Below are 13,793 nucleotides of genomic sequence, written 5' to 3' on the forward strand. Positions count from 1 at the left end.
TAGAAAAATAAGGAATGAATGTAAACAATTGAGATGGTACGGTCCAGAGAAACGAGTAACGGTGCTCATGTAAATATGACCAATTATTATAGTGATTATAGTAAATTAAAAAATGGATGAATAAGAGTTTTCGATTCAACCAAAGTGCTGCACATTATTAATACAGTATAATTACTTGTATTTACACTATTTGGCCACTAGAAGGTAGTAAAGACTCATCCTTTCTCGTGTTCTCGTGGACAACGCAGATCGTCTAATGACACAATACGTACTCTCGCTGCACTAACTAAGTAACAATTATACAACGTAAAATTAAAATAAAGGTCAACACTAATAGATTCCATTACAAAATACATAACTTGGATGATTATAAGTCCAACACTTTATGGACACAAGATGATAAATTGTGAAATTATGTAGTCATTATGTAGTATGAACTAGAGTGAGCTATCTGTCGTCTTCTTAATCTTTACTGCTATGGACGCTAATCACTAACTGAATGTCTTCACGTGAGTGTTATTTAGGGACTGGGGATTTAAAAACCTTGTAAACGCTTCATGTGCCAATATCTCCCCAAGGTAGAACCACGTCTATTCTTTCCGGGCGCGTATATTTTAACGTGTTGTTAGTTGTGGCACTACAAATGTTTTACCATAGCTCGCTAGTGCTAACTAATGCTAATGTAGCATTAAGTGTCCAAACAAAGTGAAAGAAAATGTCTGAAAATGACATGTCAATGTTCTAATTTTGCTTTATTGACATGAGCTAAGCAGTCCACGATGAGAGAGTGGTGGGTCCAAGTTGGCTTGCTGTGCATTCCGCTGATGGCTGTCTACGTCCACATGCCGCCGCCTAAGCTGTCGTTTGCCGTGCGCAGGTGGCAACACGCCGGGAAAACCTTCACCTTCAGGGGGAACAAGATTTTCTACATAGGTGTTCATTTCGTCTTATTTCACTTTTATTTTAGAAGGATCAAATATTTCAAGCTATCACTAATTAATTTGCGCTGATATTGCAGTCATCAGTATGTGTAACGTGTCATGTCCCATCAGACACTCCCGGCACCTTGGGAAATACCGACATCGTTCTTCTCCTCCACGGCTATCCCGCCTCGAGCTATGATTGGAGCAAGGTCCGAGCGACACATTCCATCGCGGCGACTTATTTGAATATTCATTTATAATTTGTTAGATTTAGTTTTGTGAGTCTGCTCTCTCTCCATCCTTAAACAGATTTGGCATCAGCTCACCCAACACTTCATACGGGTCATAGCACTGGACTTCTTGGGCTTCGGCTTAAGCGACAAGCCAGTGGGTGTCCCGTGCGTGAATCTATCAAATCAATAAAAACTGAATTTAATTTATTGGCTTTCCTGTTGCTGTGGTACTCAGCTACCACACAACTACTCCATCTTTGAGCAGGCCAGCGTGGTGGAAGCGCTGGTGGTAGAGTTGGGTCTGGCCAACCAGCGCATCAACCTGGTGGCTCATGACTACGGTGACACGGTGGCGCTAGAGCTGGTTTACAGGTAGACTTTATGCTTATTTTCTATAGTTGTATAAAAAAAGAAAAATAGTCACTTTTTACAGCGTGTGTTTTCTTGTCTGCATAGGAGGGATCAGAACCGTACAGGTCACCTGAACATCAAAAGTCTTTGTCTCTCAAATGGAGGTTAGTGTGTTTGCGGTATTTTCAGAGACACTGTGACTGACTCGTGCTCCCCACAGGCTTGTTTCCGGAAGTCAACTATCCTCGCCTGCTGCAGAGGGTCAGTCCAACCGCCTGCATTCTTTGACACTACGGAGATTTGCGATGTTTCACCGAGATCCATTATTTGTTTCTGAAGCTTCTCAAGGACTCCACGTACCTGGCTCCCGTCCTCCTGAGGATCGGCAACTATATGTTCTTCAACAATGGGTTGGCATTTTTTCTTTTTATAGCCAGTCGTGCACAATAAAAAGTTACTGGTTTTGATTGCATGATAGGATGAGGGAGGTTTTCGGGCCGTACACGAAGCCGACGAACGCTGAGTTGTGGAACATGTGGGTCAGTATTCGCTACAATGATGGGCACCTTGTTTTGGACAGGTAAGAAAAATTAATACCACTATAGTATATTTTATTTATAAAAAAAAAGTTGACATTTAATTGTTGTGCACTATAGTCCACCAGGGGGCAGTATAATCCAGATAGTGGGTGTGACTGTTCAGTTTGTCACCATCCAAGCATGCCCCAAATTTTTTTACCATAATAAAGGACAAAAAAAATCAGCCAAACAAACCTGTAAGTTCCGCTTCCAGTTTATATTTTATAAGAACCTGTTTTTGTTGGCGTGTCAGTCTTCTACAGTACATCAATCAGAGAATAAAACACAGGGAGCGATGGGTCGGCGCACTCACGACCACGTCCGTGCCACGTAAATGACCTTTCACACACGTCTGTCCTTTCATGTCCACGCTCCTTCCTAATTTCCTCATCTTTCAGTGCACTTGATCTACGGCCCAATGGATCCGGTTAACCCCCATCCCGAGTTTATCGAACTTTACAAGTGAGTGTTCTTTGTCTCTCCCGCTGCTGTTAGCATGCAAGTGACGTGTGTGCGTTGTTTCCACAGGAAACTGGTGAAAAGGTCGACTGTCACCGTGTTAAATGAGTACATCGGTCATTACCCACAGTTGGAAGACCCCATAGGCTTTCTTGCCGCTTACTTAAAATTTATTCACTCGTTTTGAACTTGAGTGAGCAAAGAGCTTGATGATCAAATAAATAGTTTTGTACAAAAGAAGCTTTGTCGTAGATGCAGTTTATTTCTCCTCCAGATTAATTAAGTAGCAGATTTTACATTTAACGATGAAAGATTGCACTTCAGCCCACAGACGCCAGGATGACGTCAACGACTGTTTCTTCGTCGCTGCGGACCGTCACCTGCATGGTGACGCCGTCTGCCAGTGCAAGGCGAGCACGGACAAGCGTGTCGTGACCGCCCCGGAAAACACCTGTGAAATCAGAAGGAAAAAAAATGTGAGTCTTAATCTTTTTACAAATTGAATGGAATTTTTTGGGGGGAGGGAAACTCGCCGGCAAGGAAGAGGACGTGCGAATTTTTGTTTTCCGGTACTTTGTCCGAGCGCTCGCATGGCTGCATGCCCAGGAAGTTGACAATGTTCTTCACCGCCTCTGTAAGAACAACACATTGAATTTAAAGACTACATCTCAAAGATTGCGACGAGTTTTCACAAGCCTACCGTCGAGCGTGCGCACGGACGCTAGAGCGAACGTCTCCTCCTTCTCAAACTCATCTCCCACTTCTTCCCAGGCTGCTCCAAAGTTTGGCTTCAGCACCTTCTGGATGTGGTCCGCCACGGTCACTTCCAGGTCCTCCAGCTGCGGCCAGCGAGAGGAATGAAACAAGTGGCGGACAAACTGACGGCACGCTGCTACTTACCACATACTCGTCATCGTAGCCGTCGTCGTCGGGCTCTCCCGTGTTTGGGTCGCAGTCTCGGACCAGGTACTTCATTGTGCAGCTGAACGTACACGAAACTGCAAACGAGTGTCATTGTCTGAATGCCTCAATGTCAGAAACTGGCCAATCTGATGTCGATGTTAGTCTTACCTGCTGTCGGGTCGTCATCGGGCAGGCGCACTAGCGTGTAGCAGGAGCCTGGCTGGCTGTACGCGAGGCTGGCGGCGGGAACGTAGTGAAGCACCTCGTAGGACTCTGAAGGCTCCATTTGCACAAGAACCTGGAATGCCGGTTGACGCTATTAGTTGACAGCCAGTGAAGTAGATTGTGCTTAACTGCGTAGTCCGGAACCTTCTGTAGAAGTTGGTCGTTTAGCGTGTTGGTGCAGTCGAACTGGAAGACCATGTGCTTGGAAAAGGTGTGTTTGATGCAGCGCACCACATATTCCGTCTCTGCTTCAGTCAGCTGCACCTGCTCGGCTGACTTGAAAAGCGGGCCGAGACCCTGGAACTCTGGGATGGCTGCCAGTTGTTCTGAAAGTGGAGAAATATCCAGTAGTATCAAAAAAAAAAAAAAAAAAAAAAACTTCCTGAAGAAAAATGCTTACCTTGATAAATATCCTGGCGTGATGGGGTCAACTTCTCCGGTAACTTGCTCGTCGACACTGGAGTGATTTCTGAATGGGAAGGACACATTTAAAAGCGCTAATCCAACCCAGAAACTTTCAAATTCTGACTGACCTGTTTTATGTTCTGTGATAGGTGTGGTAGCTAGAGGAACAGTCTTCATGTCAAACGGCTTCTCCGAAGGATCCAGCGTGTATTGGTGCAGTGACTTCTCCAGACCGGGAATGGACACTGACAAGCCTGAACGCAACAGGAGATGAATGCTGGGGGGACACTCAAGGTGGCTATCAATAAATTCATTCGATAAATGTTTTTAGTGATGCCAATTTTTTTTCCAAAATAAAAATTAACAAAAGCATGCCTAACTGAAAATGCTAAATGATTATATTTGACGCTCAATAGCATTTGAGCTGATCTCACCATTGAAAATGTAGGCAGCGTTAAGTGCCTTCTGCTTCTGCTGCAGCACGTTCATGTAGAATGTGGCCCTGTCGCGCACTTCGTCATCGCTGTCCATCATGCACCTGCACAGACGTGACATTTAAATTACATCTGGTGACTTAAAAAAAAAAAACCACAAGAACAAACTTAAGTACCTCTGCATTAGAACCAGGACACTTGGCAGCAAATCATCATTCTGAGCTCCGAATTTGGCCAAAGCGCTAACCGCAGCTGATGGGATGGAAAAAAGGTTTCAAAAACAAAATGTGGTTTTACATGGACATTGAAAAACACGACTGACCGGCTCTCACGGCTTCACTCTCCAGCACCACCCTGTTGAAGATGAAGCGGATGTACTTGGACGGCTGCGGGGTGCGTGGGCCCTCTTTGCCCAGCAGGTGCAAGATCTTGGTGGCCAGCACCGTGTGCTCGCAGTCCTCGATGAACTCGCACAGATGTGCCAGGCCTGTCTCTTTGCTCTCGGGGTTCTCCTCAATGATGCCGATGATGCAGTCCACAATGGCGCGCTTGTACTCAAAGCCACCCTTCAAATAAAGATGAGTGCTTTTTAAAGCTAGTGGTTTTTTTTTTAAATTAAATTCTCCTTGCTGCTTACGTCATCTCTCAGCATGTTGGACAAGAAGTTCATCATGACACTGTGCTTTCTGGGGTACTTCTGACACAGAGCACTGATGGCTTGCACCACCACCACCTTGAACTCGTCCGAGATCTCTGAGACGAAAGACGAGATCTGCTTCATGAGACGGTCCACGCTGCTCTCACTGCCAGTCTTCAGCAGCGTGGTGATGGCCAGTGTGGCGATGCTCCGGTTGGAATCTGTGATGAGGTTCTCCAGGTCCAAGTTGCACGCTGTCACGGCCGAGGGGTGCTTCATCGCCACCTGGTGGACGGGATAACACCCCCCAAAACGTTACTTCAACATGTCAAGTTGAAAGCGTATAGGAAGGTGGGAGTACCTTATTGAGGGTCCTGACTGCTGCGTATCTCAGTGCAGCTTTGGGAGAACTGCAGAAGAGCTGCAGCACTTCAGAAAGAAAAAAAAATCAAAATCACTCTTCAGCTATTTTATATTGTTTGCTGTAACCTACCAGACACGGCTGGGGCCAGCTCCCTGGCTGTGCAATTGGGCATGTGCACAATGGCCGAGGCGGCCTCGTACACAACCATCTCGTTCTTGTTCCTCAGGCAGCTCTCAATGAAGTCAAACAAGGGGCTATCGTGACTGCACAAAAAAAAAAAAAAAAGATGGCCATCAGGAGTGAAAACAGAAAGCTGCCGTGAGTGTCCCTCTGTCATCTTACCCTCCTTCCGTCTCATCCAGGAGTTTGCTGGCGATGCGGATGAGCATGCAGTAGGCGAACGGCGACTTGAGGCCCGACTTTGTGAACTTGTTGAGCATCTTGGTGACGGCCAGCCGGTCATTCTTCCTCAGGTGGTACAAGAGGCCCAGAGCATGGTACTGCAACGCAACGCATAATGTAAGCACACCCCCGTTCACGTAGAGTTGATAGATACTATAGCACATTCCAACCTGAACCATGATGTTATCACTCGAAGCTGCCTCCTGGGCTTCGTTTACCCAACGTTTCACCACATCGTAGCTCATCTTCACCATGTGCTGAAGCAAATTCTTACAGTTAAAATCATAACGTTGCAATTGCACATTTTGACAAGCGGCGTCTCACCAGTGACGAGACCAAAGCTGAGCTGGACACGCTCGGCACCTTGTCGACGATGGCCTGCTTCATGTATCTCTCGATGGCTTGCAGCATGGTGGTCTGAGAGATGCAGGGGACATGGTTGGTCAGCATTTAATTTAATTTAATTCTGTCCCAAGATTCGGGTTAGCTTACGTCAGTGATCCTGCAGAGGGCTCTGATCGCTGGTCCTCTGTACACGTCATCCTTGCCAGTCATGTCTTTGGTCAGGCTGCACAATGACAACAATGCTATTTACTAAACACATAACTCAATAGTCATTTACTGTAATAGTTCAACTCTATGAACCTGCTGGTGACAATAATAACGTCCTCAGAGATGTTGGCCATCTCCTTGATGGTCAAGTAGCACATCCTCCTCAGGGTTTGCTAATAGGACAAAAATGATTTTCACACTTTGAGTTAACACTTGAAAATTGATTATTTGAGCTTACGTCATTGGACTGAAAGAGCCTGGTCATGGCGAAGAACGCCTCGGTGGCTTCGGTGGTCCCGAAATGTTCCCCCTAAAACAAATAAAGGGGGTGAAAAATCCTGCATTTAAAAAGACATGCGCTATTCTATGCTACCTGGTTGAGCAGGTAAATAATCTTGGTGAGAATGTGCAGGCATCTTCGCGGGTTGATAGGTGTCTCGTTAAAGATGCGGGCCTGAGGACGAAACGAAAATCACTCAATCTATTATTAAATGACGAATTAACGCAAATTTGAAAACGTACCTCTTGCAACACGGAGCTCTTCTCCAGATGCTGGAATGGGTTAGAGCCACTTCCTGAACGAAAACAAACGTCACCGACGAGCATTGCTAACATAGCGCACTACTTTCAAAAAAGCAATTATGATTTAATAAAGCAATACTTAACAGTTTTTGGTATTAAGTTGTTGATACATACATGCAATCCTGGCCCTGAAGCTACATCTTTAGCCAGGCTCACTATTTAACAATCATTTATATATTATAAAATACATTAAGTAACGCGTGTATTTATTTATCTATCTATCACATATGCATCAAATAAAGACACTCAAATGTCATTTTTACTTACATCGTAACGTTATTTCACCCCGATTGTTCATCGTAAACTATGCCAGCAATAGGTTAGCACGCCATTCGCTAGCCTCCGTGTCATAAAACTTACCGATCATAGTCACCACTTCAAAGATCAATCAACACTCACCAGACTCTTCGTCTTTTTTGTCAAACTTTTTAATCATCGTGTCGAAATTGGCTGACGCTCAGCAGACGTTCGACGACGGGATGCTAGCAGAATCTTCCACGTAGTCACAAATTAAATAGACTTCCGGTGACAGGCACACACGCGCACACTCACACGCACGCGCGCGCACACATACAAACTGTTTTACTTCCGGTTAAAACATCATACGTTTTTTCCTAAAACTTTATTTTTGTTTGAAGATTGTCAGCACTGTTCCTATCATTTTCGTTATCTATTATCACTCCGATTAGAAGACCATTTGTAGCCATGGAGCGGTTCAGTATCGAGCAACGCATTCTTATTGTGAAAACTCATTACAAAAACGGGGAGTGCTACGCAGAGACTGTCCGTAAACTTCGCCCGATCTTTGGACGTGACAATGCCCCGACCGCAACAACAGTTTCGAGGTTGGTACAGAAATTCGAAGAATCTGGGTCAGTTGCAACCAGAAAATCGCCCGGTCGAAACCGTAATGTTCGAACGCAACAAAACATTGCGGTAGTGCAAGACAGTGTGAATATGAGCCCTGTGATGTCGCTTCGCCGTCGTTCGCAACAGTTGGGTATGTCAACATCTTCGGTGCATCGAATACTGAAAAAAGATCTTCATATGCACCCCTACAAGATTCAGTTGACACAAGAGCTGAAACCAGCAGATCATGCAAAAAGGAGAAGATTCGCCGATTGGATTTTGACTAGACAACAAGAGGACGACAATTTTTCAAAGAAAATAATCTTCAGTGACGAGGCACATTTCTATCTCTCGGGGAATGTCAACAAACAAAACTGCCGCATTTGGGGTGACGAAAACCCTGGAGTGATCCAAGAGCACGAAATGCATCCCCTACGAGCCACGGTTTGGTGTGGTTTTTGGGCAGGAGGCGTGATTGGCCCCTTCTTTTTTGAAGATGATGATGGAAATTCAGTTACTGTAAATGGCAGCCTTTATCGGGACATGATCACTAACTTTTTGTGGCCTGCTCTGGAAGAAATGGAGGATGACGGAATTGATGAAATGTGGTTTCAGCAGGACGGGGCTACCTGCCACACATCCCAGGAGACAATCACCTTGCTTCGTGAAAAATTCCCTGAGCGTCTGATCTTACTTCGCGGCGGCGACCAAGAATGGCCTCCGAGGTCATGTGACCTCACACCTTGTGACTTCTTTGTATGGGGATATGTGAAGTCGCAAGTTTACGTGAACAAACCTCAAACGATTACCGAACTGAAGATGGAAATTCAACGGGTAATCGGCGAAATCGACAGCGACGTCTGCAAAAGAGTTATCGTTAATTTCAACGATCGGATGACTGCCTGCAGAGAAAGTGGAGGTGGACATATGCTCGATATCATTCTTCATGATTAAATTGAAGTATATGTTGAATGAAATTAAATACAAATTTTGAATTTTGCATCGATTTTGGCTGATTTATTGCATTTTTAAAAACTGCGTACCTCCTGGAGCTCACGCCAACTTTGGCGACTATTTTCAAAGTGCCCACGGCTCTTGCGCCGTCAAGTGTCCGCCTTATATTATTACAGCGTTACAATTTAAATATTGAAAGATAAATATGAGACAGAAATATCAGTTCTAAAATAATATAATAATGGTATTTATAATTGATATTGTGATTTTTAAAAAATAATTAGGAAACCGACAAGCAACTATTCTAATGAGTTCGCCTGAATTGGTTTTGTCCAAGGGTTAGGCACCATTATAACAAGCAACTCAGGGACCACTGCTTTGGCGGAATATTTTATTTTACACCAAAGGAGGATAGACATACAGGCTATTTATTTGCATCTGTATAAGATAAGATAAGATAGTCCTTTATTATTCCCTCAATGGGGAAACTCCTGTGTAAGCAGCAGTACACTTAACATACACGCACACACGCATGCAGGGAAGGGGGTAAAAGATTTAAAAAGTAAAAATATATATAATTAAAAAAAAAAAGGACAGTATGTACACAATACACTTTTACACAGTATCAAAGTCAAAGTCAGCTTTATTGTCAATCCCTTCATATGTCAAGACACAAAGAAACTGAAATTCCGTTTCCTCCATCCCACGGTGACGAGACATACAAGTAGACGACACAAAATAAAAACAAGAAGGCACAAACAATAAATAAAAAATAATAAATAAATAAAATGAGCGATGAATAAATAATATACAATATACAGTGGAGATAAGAAATTATTAGATAAAAAAAAAATAGTGCAAGGGAAGGAAAAACTGTGCAAAAGCAGGTAGAAAGAGTATGAGGTAGACAGATATTGCACATATGACTACACACGGTTATTGCACGTTATTATTGCACGTAATTATTGTCCATTAGCTACAGTGATTTAGCCTGGTTGTATAGTCTGATGGCAGCAGGGAGGAAGGACTATACAATATGTCTATTTTGGGACTCTCAGCTACATTTGACATAATTTGGATGGGTAAATGATTCCTCAGAATAGCTGGAAAATAGTCTAAAAAAATTAATCAAATTTATTTGTAAAGTGGTGATGTACCTAATGGAGTGTTCGAGTGACGTCACAGATCATCTAGCCAATCAGGAGGTGGGGGTGAGGGCGGGTGGGGCACTTTTCACTTTCAGTTAAGCTTTGGCCATGACTATCCCCTAATAAAGTGGCCTGTTATTAGGTACACCTGAAAATGGTGGTGTACCTAATGGAGTGTCTGAGTTACGTCACAGATCAACCAGCCAATCAGAAGGTGGGGGTGAGGGCGGGTGGGGCACTTTTCACTTTCAGTTTAGCTTTGGTCATGATTATTCCCTAATGAAGTGGCCTGTTATTAGGTACACCTGAAAGTGGTGATGTACCTAATGGAGTGTCCGAGTGACGTCACAGATCAAACAGCCAATCAGGAGGTGGGGGTGAGGGCGGGTGGGGCACTTTTCACTTTCCGTTAAGCTTTGGCCATGATTATCCCCTAATAAAGTGGCCTGTTATTAGGTACACCTGAAAATGGTGGTGTACCTAATGCAGTGTCTGAGTGACGTCACAGATCAACCAGCCAATCAGAAGGTGGGGGTGAGGGCGGGTGGGGCACTTTTCACTTTCAGTTTAGCTTTGGTCATGATTATTCCCTAATGAAGTGGCCTGTTATTAGGTACACCTGAAAATGGTGGTGTACCTAATGCAGTGTCTAGTGACGTCACAGATCAACCAGCCAATCAGAAGGTGGGGGTGAGGGCGGGTGGGGCACTTTTTCACTTTCAGTTAAGCTTTGACCCTGAATTTTCCCGAATGAAGTGGCCTGTTATTAGGTACACCTCATGGATGTATTATTTGTTTATTTACAAATTCCTGTATTAATTAAATTATTTTTACCTCGTGGATGTTTTACCGTTAATTCTTTTACCTCATGCATGTTTTATTTTATATTTATTTTTTTACCTCATGGATGTTTTATTTTTTACCTCATAAAGGTGGTGTAACTCATGGAGTGTCTGTAAGTGACGTCACAAACCTCAGGAGCCGATCAGGCTCATCTTTGTAGCTCATCTTGTGCTGAAACAAATTAAAACACGATGTCATATTTGTATAAGTGTTTGTGTCTCATCATATAATCAAAAAAGGACCCCAACATTCCTATGTGGAAGATCCAAGCTATGTTAAGTTCCGCCACCTGGTTGTAGTTGCTGTAATTCGCCACAAGACGGCAGCATATCTCAAACCTGTCATTGCGACTCATTGTTTTGATATCATACATTATCAACCATGTTTGTTGCGTCTGCTTTATTTGGGGAAAATAATTTTGAGTATAAAAATAACACACTTGAGGCGCACGCATTCACACAGAGATTCCCATGCATTTTTCAACTGACACCTTTTGTGCACTGTGGGCAGAAACTTTGAACAACAGCGCTTGAATGAATCAAAATTGAAGCCGCTAGGAAACGGAAAAAAACAGTTTACATAAGTCGGCTTTGGTCCTTGAAAACATTCATACAGAATCAATTAAAATATTTTTCCTTAACTCAATTTGATTGATAATAGGCAACGCTGTGAAGCCTGTAATTTGTCGGTCTCATCTTTACAACAAATAAAGTTATAATGCGGCCATTTGTCAGTAAGGCGTCAGTATGGAAGTCATTCATCTCCAACAATTACACAATGCGACCGCAAATGAAGAAACCCAAAATCCTTTTGAAATACAAAGCGAAGGCGTTCGGAGTGGTCACTTTCTTCGGCCGATGCGCGCCAGCAGACGCGCGTTATCGGCTGCCTTCGAGCGCAGGTTTTGGGCTTTGGCCACGTCGAAGAGCACGTTCATTATGTTAGTGGGCAAGTCCAGGGACAAAGTCAGCTGGCTCCTGTGCTCCTCTTTGCCGCCGTTCCGCAACAGGGAGCCGCGGATCTTAGCCCGGCTCTGGAAGCGCGTCTTGGCCGGGTTGTATGTCCTTTTCTCCCGGCTCGCCGACTCCTCGGGCGCAGAGGCGACCAGGTACTCGGCGGATGAGCGGAGCAGAGAGCCCCAGGCGTCCTCGGAGGAGAAACCGCCGCCGGCCATCTGGTGGTCGCATATGAGGTCCGAGCGGCCGCGGGCCAAACGGAGGCACAGGCTGGAGGAGGACGGGCACAGGACCAAAAGCAGCAGCAGGGTCTTAAGGGACGACAGCATCGCGTGTGGGGGGAGGTCCTCTATAAGTTTCAAGATTACTTTATTAGGTACATCTGCACAACTACTTTAAATATTGAGTTAAAAAACAACCATGAATGTATTTGTGAAGGCAGACTTAAAAAAAAAAAAAAAAAAGTGTACAAATTGTCCCGATACTCACTTTTGGATGTAAATAGCTGTTTAAATGTGAGTGTCAAGTATGAAAATATGAAATATTTGAAACTTACCACACGAATCAAAGCAAACCAACACGGTAGTCTTTCCAAAATAAACGAAACAATCCCGATTGCGAGAAGGGTGAGCCGCACTTTGCACTTGCATTTAGTAGCAACTGTGACGTCATCCGCGTGACGCAAACGGCTGCCACGCCCCCATCAATAAACACCAACCATTGGTAAAGTTCAAGTCATTAGTCATTAGAATGATTTGAAGAGACATTCGTGTTTCAGTACCACGGACAGCTCCACTACGCTGATAAAAACAGTTGGCTCAAAAAAAAAAAAACTAGTCTTATTAAGAAGTGAATTGCATAAAAAATACAGGTCAGTTTTATTTAAATTTTAAGTCCATAACATTTGATCTCCCAGAACTTTTTTTTTTTTTTTACTTTTAAGTACATTTGTATTTTATTATCTTGGTCCCAAGGAACTATGTTGAAGTATACCGAGGCGCTTCACTAAGACAAAAGTGGTGCTTTGCTGTCATCTTGGTTTCTAGGAACTACTGTATGTTGACGTGATTGGAGGAGCTTCACTTAAGAATAAACTTGTGATTCGCTGCCATCTTGGTGCCTAGGAACTATGTTGAAGTAAATGAGGAGCTTCACTCAAACAAACGCTGTGCTTTGCCACCATCTTATTGCATAGTGATGCCAAAGAACTACTGAAGGGCTTCCCTTAGACAAAAGGTGTGCTTTGTCACCATCTCAGACATCTTAGTGGGGAAAAAACGATGGGGAAATAAATGGAGGAGCTTCTCTTAGACAAAGGTTGTGATTTGCCACCATCTGTAGTCCACACTAATGTAAATGTCAAATGTACTTACCGAACGGGTATTTTTTCTTTACGAGGTTGTCTCGTACGGTTAGGGGCGGGCGTTCCATCCCCACGTCGCCTTCTCCAGCCGAAAGGCAAACAGTTGACTCAACGTAATTTCAACACATTAGCAAGTTTTTACAGGCTGCAATCATGGGGGTCAAGATGTAACGAGCGCGGCGGGATTAATAACCACGGCGAGGCGGTGACCTCATGCTCACCGGGTGACTTATGCCTCTTCAACTTTAATGGCGGGGGACATTTTGCAGTTCTGTTCGGGCTCCCTGTGACATCACGAACTCGTGCGGAGTCGGGCAACTGAGCGACGTGGGTTTATTTAAAAAGTGAAGCCGTCATTACCTCCTCCAGGGAAGCCTCACGCTTCTTTATATCTCTAAAGACACGGAGGAGGCATTGCCCAAGTGTCGCCACGCCACTGATTTAGCGCGACGACGCACAAGCATGAGGGACTCAAAACAATTAGCTAAGTAGAATGAACAAATTAAACTACAAATGAAATAAAATAAAAATTAGCGTTTTAAAAAAACAATAACTGCTGAAACAAATGCAAATGTTAAAACTTACACGCTCAAAAATGAATAAAATTTGAGTGAAATTAAAACAAAAGTCAA

The 13,793-nt window shown here is 43.9% G+C and overlaps 3 protein-coding genes across 10 annotated transcripts; 1 reads left to right on the forward strand and 2 right to left on the reverse strand.

Annotated features, from left to right (window-relative positions):
* Positions 1-445: 445 nt before the first annotated feature.
* Positions 446-2,784, forward strand: mest. Of its 8 annotated transcripts, none has more exons than XM_037243552.1 (12): positions 446-578; positions 771-933; positions 1,053-1,132; positions 1,233-1,310; positions 1,392-1,528; positions 1,613-1,671; positions 1,728-1,768; positions 1,847-1,917; positions 1,986-2,087; positions 2,339-2,415; positions 2,484-2,547; positions 2,614-2,784. In XM_037243552.1, the coding sequence occupies exons 1-12, from the start codon at positions 558-560 to the stop codon at positions 2,729-2,731; spliced, it is 1,011 nt and encodes a 336-aa protein (XP_037099447.1). In that variant the 5' UTR covers positions 446-557; the 3' UTR covers positions 2,732-2,784. The 8 variants fall into 8 exon arrangements, with proteins under 8 accessions (XP_037099447.1, XP_037099448.1, XP_037099449.1 ...); XM_037243553.1 differs by having other exon boundaries at positions 450-578; positions 774-933; XM_037243554.1 differs by having other exon boundaries at positions 456-578; positions 759-933.
* Positions 2,785-2,786: 2 nt separating this feature from the next.
* On the reverse strand, positions 2,787-7,607 carry copg2 (COPI coat complex subunit gamma 2). Its single transcript, XM_037243550.1, has 23 exons — positions 7,448-7,607; positions 6,989-7,041; positions 6,840-6,920; positions 6,705-6,776; positions 6,560-6,639; positions 6,407-6,482; positions 6,239-6,331; positions 6,085-6,171; positions 5,855-6,012; positions 5,642-5,775; positions 5,510-5,577; positions 5,149-5,433; positions 4,834-5,077; positions 4,688-4,763; positions 4,512-4,615; positions 4,206-4,331; positions 4,073-4,141; positions 3,817-3,998; positions 3,616-3,745; positions 3,445-3,542; positions 3,245-3,383; positions 3,078-3,176; positions 2,787-2,995 (listed from the first exon to the last, which is right to left on the reverse strand). The coding sequence occupies exons 1-23, from the start codon at positions 7,482-7,484 to the stop codon at positions 2,865-2,867; spliced, it is 2,622 nt and encodes an 873-aa protein (XP_037099445.1). The 5' UTR covers positions 7,485-7,607; the 3' UTR covers positions 2,787-2,864.
* A 3,615-nt stretch (positions 7,608-11,222) lies between these two features.
* ucn3l (urocortin 3, like) lies at positions 11,223-13,737 on the reverse strand. The gene is made up of 2 exons (XM_037243762.1): positions 12,355-13,737; positions 11,223-12,147 (listed from the first exon to the last, which is right to left on the reverse strand). Exons 1-2 carry the CDS (start codon positions 12,446-12,448, stop codon positions 11,684-11,686), a joined length of 558 nt encoding a protein of 185 aa, XP_037099657.1. The 5' UTR covers positions 12,449-13,737; the 3' UTR covers positions 11,223-11,683.
* Positions 13,738-13,793: the final 56 nt, after the last annotated feature.

Source organism: Syngnathus acus, chromosome 23 (assembly GCF_901709675.1).
Source record: "Syngnathus acus chromosome 23, fSynAcu1.2, whole genome shotgun sequence".
In the NCBI taxonomy this organism is placed as follows: Eukaryota; Metazoa; Chordata; class Actinopteri; order Syngnathiformes; family Syngnathidae; genus Syngnathus; species Syngnathus acus.